The following is a 9,220-nucleotide window of genomic DNA, read 5'->3' as shown; positions in this document are numbered from 1 at the left end:
ACAATAAAAACGTTTCCCTTGATCGTGAACTCCGTTAATGAGTGGTCTTTATGACTTATTATGTATTCTGCTAAGCTTATGATGGTGTAGTGTTCTTTTACACGAGATCAGATCTGAAGTGGAACCTCCTGAGGTAAATGGTGAGATACTGAAATTCTAGGGTGTCATCGTTATTTGGGTACAAACCAAATTATTCGGGTAAAGGGCTCTTCTCCCAAAAAACACGATTGAAAGTGCCATATGAATACATACCATATTTTTGCTCAATGTAATCAAGTACTTATTTTGTGCACAGGTTAGTAAGTATATCAATCTATATGGTGATCTAGCACTAGGTTCGTGGTCTATGGGGTGGCAACTTTCAGCCCTAATTTTGCAAAAATAAAATTTTAAAGTAGATATAAACTGCTGCAAAAGCCATTGAATTTACTATGGTGATTAAATGAGCCTTGATTGCTAATGATATACAGTTCCACAGGTAGTTGGGACTTATGAATGTAAAAATTTTGGGGATAATAGAATCCAAAACGATGGTTCCTTCTTCCAAATTAATCCTCGAGTTGTGTTCAGATAAACACAGGAGCCATAAAATCAATCAAAACTGCGGGGCATCTCCGAGTTTAAATTATAATTGATCAACATGAGTGGATAGCAACCTCAAAAGTCCCAACAGGTTCGCTGACTACCTTTTTTTATACCGTTAAACTCAATGTTGGTCACAAAATACAGATTTTTAAAATTCCCCGTAGTCCCTGAACCAATTAGAACATTCATGCTTTACATTTCCAATCTCGAAAACACAGATTTACTTTTATAGTCAGATATGAGCAAGAAGCCTGTAAATATATGCAAAGCTGTATAAATTGGTGAGCAATGAGTTTTATGGAGGCAGCCCTGCCAGAAAACTCCATCTACAGACGGGACTGCCAACTCCTTTCGGTGGAACTTTGGGCAAGAGTTACAGGAACGGCCAGAGTCAGCACAATAAAGGCAAAAAAGACCTATCCATGGTCTGTAATGTTCTTCTTCAGACAATAGTTTTTGATTTGTTCCAGTTTATATTAGTGCAGCACTTGATTGATTTTTGGTGTTTACCTCTTAATGTTGTCAACGATAGGTAAAGAGGGACACAACTAAACTACTCTCACTTTCCATCATCCAGTGGTCAATTTGCAATCTAAAGTCTAGGAGATATATCAACTATTTGGTTGCTGGGAAATGAGAGACACGTGGTCTCAGATTGCCAATTAAAGTTCTCTATAAAATATTGCAGCTCTTTTAGACTCTGTAGAGTTGGTCTCTTTTTTTACTTTTGTTGAACTGGGATAGATAACTAGTGAAATTCCTATTGCCGAGCTTTTACTTAACAAGTTAATTATTCCCCCCTCTTATAAATGTATTGAAACTCCACCAAAATGGTGTAGTCATCAAGGTTAGAGTTGTTTTGTAAACCCAAAACATTAACCAGGCGGCTATACTGCCTGTCAAGAAAGCTTAGACTGGGGCACACAGATTAAAAAATAGTTACATCCTCTGAGCGTTGCCTGAGAACATCTCTCTCGGGGGACGGGGAGGGAGGTGGGGTAACATATTGGGTTGGAGACAGGAACTTGAGCCCAGAGTACAGGATAGGTGTAGGTGATCTTCTGGGTATAGAATGGGGTTGATTTAAGGCAACAGGGCTGCCCGAGCCTCACCACTTATGCGTTGAATGCGAAGATCCCAGGTCTTATTCTCCATTTTCAATTAAGAGGCCAACAGAAAATGAAAATGTCATTCAGAGCAAGGAGTAGCCAGAAAAATGAAATACCCCCCACTTGGAGCCATATGACACTACATGAGCGAGTAAAGAATTCAATGTCAAAGCTATCTGGGAAGGTCCATTACAACTGTTCCCAATGATATATTTTCTGGATTCCTTTCTTTCCTTCTCTTTTCCTCTTTTCACATTCTTTCCTTCTTTCTGTTCTTCTTCCATTCCTTCAACTTTTATTCTGTCCGGTTTTCCTTTTCTTCATCCAGTCCTTCATTCCTTCCTAGCATTTTACTTTCCTTCTTTCTTCAGCACTTCTAATCCTTCTGCCTCACTTATTTTTTTCTTTGCAAATATAATTTCTTGTACACTCATAACCCAGTTTTGTTCCTTGCCACACCTTGATCACCTTACCCACAGCTGTACTATGCAGTCATCTTTATTTCAGCATTATTTGTAAGGGTTCTGCTTCTGTCTTATGATCATCAAGCCCTAGATCAGTCAAAATAAAATAAGAATTTGATCGATCTGGCAGTGCCCACGCTGAAGCTGGTATAGCAGGGGCTTCACTATGCCCTTGTTTCAGGGAATCAGTTCAGGATCTAGTCAGGTCAAAAAACATATACGAGAACCCAAATACAGGTGATCCCTTTCTTTTTTACCATTGTACTAAACCTCTATTGCATTAGATTACCACCTTCAACCGAGTTGCAAGGATCCATTGAAATTTACTAACATGAAAAGAAAATATTGACCCTGCTCTTTCAACCCGCATTATCTTTAGCAACTTCAAATGGCAAGGAAAGGATAGTACACATTTGATTACATGCGCTCACCAACACCATAAATACAAATGGAAACAAAGCAGACTGGCAAAAGTTTTATATTTCTTTGAAATAGTTGCCATGTAACCAACATTAAAATTGTTCATGTGATTTATATGTAAACTATAGTTAGCATGTCACAGTATAAACTGTAAAAAATAATAATACACTGTACAGCACTGTAGAAACCAAATATGATAAAATGTTCCATTCTTACACAACATACATCTTTTCTAATCAAATACTGGCAAATATAAATGACCATCTTCTGTTTCAGTACGTCACAAAAGAATGCAGACTTGCCACATATTACAGTAGGTTGGTAGCTAAACAAAAAGACTGTAGACAACAGCGAATTATGAATATAAATATATTTTTTTAAATCAGGCCGAATTTCTCAGTACATAACCAGAAGCATTAGAACCTGTGACAGACCATATGTAACCAAAATATTTGTTCAGATTTAAAATATAAACACCATTCAAATATGATGAAAAAACAATGAAGAACTATCCATAAAAATATGATGAAAAAAGTAAACTAGTTTGGTATTATCAAACTGGCACAAAGATCTAAAAGCAAAAAGAAAAATGTAAACGAAAAAACAATATATACATATGATATCAAGAGAGAAAAGGTCTAGCCATGACAATATCTGAATTCTAATATATAACTGGCCCAATATCTGTGTCTTGGACAAACAATTAAAAACATTGCATTTAAAAATGTCCTTACGAGTTTTATATGATTGGCACATTTGCACTGCAGCGAACATTCAGTTTTATTTTAAAGTCACAATCACCCACGTTATTACTAGTAGTAAGGCAGACGATTCCATGTTTAAGTCTTCTTATAGACTGTTTACCATTGTATAGAACCACAACAATGCTCAAGACTTGTGCAGGCTGTAAGACTGCAGTAGCAGGAATTATGAAGGGTCACCACTGTATTATTAGGAACAGACATTTTAGATAATACAGTGCTCGTTAGAAACACTGCCTAACATTTGTCAAACTATAAACCATGATAAAACCTCAAGTGTGCTATGATGCTCCTAAATACAAAAGACTACATACACAGAGAGGCTGTGGGCAACAAACAAAACATTCTCTCTCTGAAAAGTATGTATACATAAGCTTCTCCAATAATTAACAGAGTCACCCACCAGATGGGAAGGATTCCTTAAACTGCAGTTTGTTAAAATAATAGGATTTATTCTACAACATTGTTGTGAATGAGGAAACCTAACTTTTTGAACTGCATTTGTTATTAATATTCCATTATCTCATAGTCAGCATATTTAAATTTGACCCCCAACACTTTGTAGAACAATGGACAATCGTCAGAATTCACGGTAAAACTGTATTGAAGTGCTTCTTCCCAAACTGTTGGAAGATATTTCTTTAGGGATAGTTTTTTGCGTTATACTTTCCATCTGCGAAATCCGAGGACCATACTGCAACCATAACATAAAGTAACCGCAAATGCAAAAATCTGAAAAGAAATATGAAACGTCCAAGTCATTAATGTATTCGAGTTGTCAAGCTTGAGATGTTAATACATTATTTTGCATTACAAGATTCTTAGAGACCAGCAAGAAAAAGATGCTTATTTGCAAAAATGTTCTCCCACGTTGGTACAATGGAAGGAATCACATACTCTTTTGAACTGCCTCAGTTTGATTAGGGTCAAGCCTTAAATCTTCGAGAGAACATTACAAATGCTCAGAAGCTTTCTCGCCTTTGTGACATTTGTTAAAGGTGTGACTTTAAAATGCTGAATGCACATGCATTTATAACAATTCTTTTGAAATACAGGAATACAGAAATAAGTTTTACAATTAGACATTTCTTGATGGTCTCATGTGCCATGCATGGAGTTTGTACATCACATTGTACTACTATAACATCCGTTGTTTTTATTGGCGGTGCAGTAAAAAAAGAACCGACCCGTCATAAAATGAACCATTTTGGAGTTAAGCATTTTCTGTAATCATTTTTGTGTAACCGTATGTATTGCAGGACTAAAACAAGTCAAATATTTCTAAATAAGTTTAGTCCGAACTTCTACAGGTCACCCCAATGACGAGTTAATTGTATAGAACTCTAAATGTAACTGAAGAGACATGTTATCTAACACCAATATAAAAAAAGTTTAAGATCCAAACACAGTGAAAGATTGTCGGGTCAATCCGCATGGCAATGGGATAGTGTATAGGCACACTCTATATCCCATCTGCAAGAAAGGCCACTTTCCCATTTTTAAAATATTTTTTTAATAATTAGCAAAAACAGTTTGCATTGAAGATTGCTTGTATACATCATTATAGAAAATAATGTTTACGACCATAAGACTTTCCCCTCATTCATTCGGTAGGGCAAACCTAAATTTGAAGCCTATCAAAAAAATACATCACATGACATGCTCCTTTATAAATATTAGATCCAACCCAAATTGTCCATTGCCGATTTACCCCGACGTCTCTGTGTGAATGTCACTTGTCCCAAACTTTAAACTACAGGAATATTTTTTGTTTTGGATTGGAGTCCAATATTGCACCTTAAACCTGCTGGATCTGGCATGAAGCCAGATCCATCATATCAAAATATAATTGGTCTGTAAGGTAACTGAGAACTAAAGTCACAGCAATACATCTTTCAGTGCCTTTTTTCTTGAAACAAATGGCAGTAACTTATGTTCGAAGAGAAAAAATCTTCGAGCTTTCACTGTGATCTATAATATCGCAGTTAAAAGATGACCAAGCAAGTCTGCTTTGTTGTGTGAACAGCCTCTTTAGCATTAGTCTGACAGCCCTTTGCTGACTTTGGAACTTGAAGGACGTAGCAACACCTGTCAAACATTCTACTTGGAATCTCGGTTTATGTCCATGTAGAGTCCCATTATGGAGCCTTTGTAGGCAAACCCCAATCTTCAACTCAATCTTTTCCCCCCACTCGAACCAAAGGACTTAAATCGAATCAAAGGACTTAAGAGCCCCCAACAGTCCTCCGACACACTTCCTAAAATTTGCTAAAATTAGTTAAACACATTTTCTTCTTTTGGCTCAGAGACAGTTTAATAAAGCACTGTTCTTGATTGGGATCAAGCTTCTGGACCAAGTAAAGATTCTCCATGGACTTTCACTTGTCACAATGCTCTCAAGCTATCAACCTGGACGTCTTGCGTACGATGGTACAGCCCAATTTCAAACCTCCATTTGTATGCCCATTAACAATGTAGCTTTCAAAGTTGTTATATCAAATTGAAATCTTATACATTTGGCACCTGCTACAGACAATGTGCAATCCCCTGAACTCAAGAAACTAGTTCTGAGGTTGGTCCCACAATGCAATGCTGGTGGGTTGCTATGGCTTCAACATTCCAGTGCTCGGATACAGTAAGGGCTGTTTGGAAATATGAGTTTTCCTAAGGATGTACAAAAATTTGTTTTTTTTTACTAAAGCACTGTAGTGTAGTTCCTATATTCCCAATAGGCTCTGCGCATTGGAATAACATATACTATAGTTTACACTTAGGACTGAGCCAAGTAGGTCTCTATCGTATATATTAAAATTAATTGTGAGTGCCAGCTAGCTCAGAGGTCACTAGAAACTTTCTTGAATAAACAAGAAGGGATTCGTTTCTGACAACCGCATAAACATGACAACTTTGTTTCCCAAGAATAAGAAATCAATCTATAGAGTCGCGGAAACAATAGAGAACGATTTTACTCAGTTAATCGTGCATGCTTCGTTTCACCAGAGGTGCTGAGAAAATAGAGAGACTGGCGTTTTCAATAAAAGGAATTTATTGAACAGTCTTCTTTCTCAAGCATAAGAAATGTACTGCTACAATCGTAATATACTTTATAAAGTACAGGGCATATAATACAAAAAGTATTATAAAGTAGTACTGTAAAAGCAGGATATGGTTTCTTAGCCATAAGTTGCTTAAAACGTATAAAATACATACAGTAATAAAATAATGATTAAAAGTACTCAACTGATGCTTCTAAAATACGCCTACCCCGGTGTACCTAACCCAAGTCTAGTACGATTGAAGAAGTAAGTGAGGAGTTGCTTAAGTTTAATATTTCTCTGCTAAGGATCTATCCAAGAATTCTCTAAGGGTCTAATCAGCTCCGTACCTTGGTTTAGAATGAAGGAGGTCTTGTATCTCTCTCTCTCAGGACTCGATTTCCCAGCAACACACAAGGGTAGCCTGCAAACACTGGAGCTGGATTTCTCAGCAGGAGAAAAGACAGCGTCTCTCAGTGTGTCAGCTGGAGGGTCGGCTTCCTTCGGCACTTGCTGCTGCAGGGCGTCTGGCAAGTAGTTAGTCTATCTGCTTCAAACCACCGTTTGGCGCCAAACGTTTGGTAAGGTGATAATTTAACGCTAGATACAAGAGTAACTCAGTCGTGCTTTTCACACAGACCCCTTTCTCCCATAAAAACTCCAATAGACGTTTGGAGTGGGTGAAAGGCTGATCTCTGCCAAAACTGAGTAGGACGAAAAATCCTATGTATACAGTGTTCCAAAATATTGTGCACCTAATCTTTGTTTCCTTGAACCTATTCTGCAAACTCTTCAGTTGGTTAAATAATGCTTTGACGAAGAATTAACTGCAGCTGCGGCTCAAGCAGTTTTAGATGACAGAAATAGGCCAGATAATGACCCGGATGCTATAATCATCCGGGTAAATGTAAGAAAAACTGTAACTTACAAAGTCATAAATAATGGGGTACCATCAAGAGGTGGTAAAGTAATCTTTGTTATAGAGGCACATGAATATCGGCAAACCGAGGTATTCTATTCATGGATTCACTTTCCTCCAGAAGATGGAGGAACATACGAGGAACATAAGAGTTCCACTACTACAAAGTAGAGGAACCTCCAGAGGAATATGTTCCTTATGAGGACATCAAAATTCCATTAACTTACCAAGAGCATCAGCTCTGGTTTAAAGGCGCCCTAAAACATGAAAATCACATAACCAGGCTCGGTCCACTAGGAAGACCAGGAGCTACATGGCCGGTACTAGCCAGCTATACACCACATCCTGACATAGAAAATATGACAGGTCAGGAACTGTTAGCTCAGCTGAAAAAGTTAATTAAAATACATAGACAATTGGTTCAATATGTCATGCAGACCTTAACAGTCCAGCCTACTGTACGGATTCCACAGCACACCCCTCACCAGGGGAACACAAACAAAATCACACCACAGACTATACAATCAGTCATTGGAAAATTGCCCGCCAAAAGGGAACAAATTCAGTTTTGGTTAGCACAAAAAATAAATACTCAAATAGAGGCAGTATTCCCTGATAGTACACCTCATGAGAAACACAGAATTCTGACAATCTGTTTACCAATGGGGATAGCACCACATGTGGAGGACTGTGACACTTGGGGTACAGTCTTTGCTTCAATCTACACAAAAACACATGGTGTACCGTCCATGGCGGAAATACCAGACGTTCTGAGGCAGATTCAAAATGATTAAGGTCCAGAACCGACCTTAAATCTGGGTATGGAATTACTAAAGGATTTCAAACAAGTCTTGGCTAATTATTAGCTAACATTAAAGGTGAAGCAGCATCAGTGGCAATCCGCCAAAAGTTAAAAGAAACAGATATAACAGACCAACCATATGAGCTTGCAAGAATTATTGAAAAATCATATGAAGAACTAGGTAGAGATAGTTTGGGTGGGAAACCAGTAAAACCCGAATTAACAGAAAATCCTGAAAAAGTGTTTATTAAAAAGAATCTCACTACTCCTAAGAAGAAGTGGGAAAATAATAAACAGACACTTCCCAAAGAGAAACGTTCTTAATCCAGAGGAAGATCTCCCCAACGGGGAGGTAGGTCGCCCCAACAGGATCCCTCTGAAAAAAGGTATAACCTTAGAAATAGGGATACTTTAAGAAAACCTGATAGATATCAAGATACTGATACACGTTCCTCTCGTACCTTTCAGACTTCCTCACAGAAATCCAAGAGGAGAGGACGATCAAAACAGAAAGAGGAACGCGTGAAGTCCAAAGAAGAACAGCACGTTCCAAAAAAATAAGAAAACTCAATTCACCAAAAAGAAGGTAGCAAGCGTAAAGATCAGACATGCCGAGGATCTTGAGAACAACTCGAGAACGGGGAGTGGGCTCAGACAATGCTAGACAGCGCAGCAGAAGTGACCATAGCTCGCAGGTTTCTGATGGATCATCTGGAGATAGTGGATTTGAATGAATGCATTCAAGTTGAAACTGCAGATACCAGGGTTAGTGTACCCCACAAGCTATATGAAGTAACACTCCGGATGGAGAGGGGACATAACTAGAAAAATAAGAGCACTCTTTTGGGAGAAGCTCTCTAAGGGCTATGACATTCTTCTAGCTGAACAAGACTGGCCACCTGAATTTGTCGGGGAGTGCCCACATGGCGAAGAGATAATTATGCCAGCCTTCTCAAATCATATTCCAATTCACAAAAAATACACATATGCCAGAAAATGGGCTGTGGCCCAGGCTCCAGCATTATATAAAAATCATGTAGGATTGGATGAGGACTCTCACCATAAAATACAGTTAAAAATGCAACCTACTCCACAAAGGCAGTATCCAGTTAAGCAAGAAGCTAA

The 9,220-nt window shown here is 38.1% G+C and overlaps 1 protein-coding gene across 1 annotated transcript in view; it reads right to left on the bottom strand.

The window, feature by feature from the left end:
• Positions 1-2,620: 2,620 nt before the first annotated feature.
• The window catches only part of MAL2 (mal, T cell differentiation protein 2), an 87,371-nt gene continuing 80,771 nt past the window's right edge, over positions 2,621-9,220 (bottom strand). Inside the window, exon 4 of the mRNA XM_086966146.1 lies at positions 2,621-4,071. Within this exon, the coding sequence (XP_086822272.1) occupies positions 4,000-4,071 (72 nt within the window). The 3' untranslated portion in view covers positions 2,621-3,999. The remainder of the gene's footprint in view (positions 4,072-9,220) is intronic.

Source organism: Lissotriton vulgaris, chromosome 4_1 (assembly GCF_964263255.1).
Source record: "Lissotriton vulgaris chromosome 4_1, aLisVul1.2, whole genome shotgun sequence".
Taxonomy (NCBI): Eukaryota; Metazoa; Chordata; class Amphibia; order Caudata; family Salamandridae; genus Lissotriton; species Lissotriton vulgaris.
Note: the sequence above shows the minus strand (reverse complement) of the source record. Positions and strands in the feature narration are given on the sequence as shown.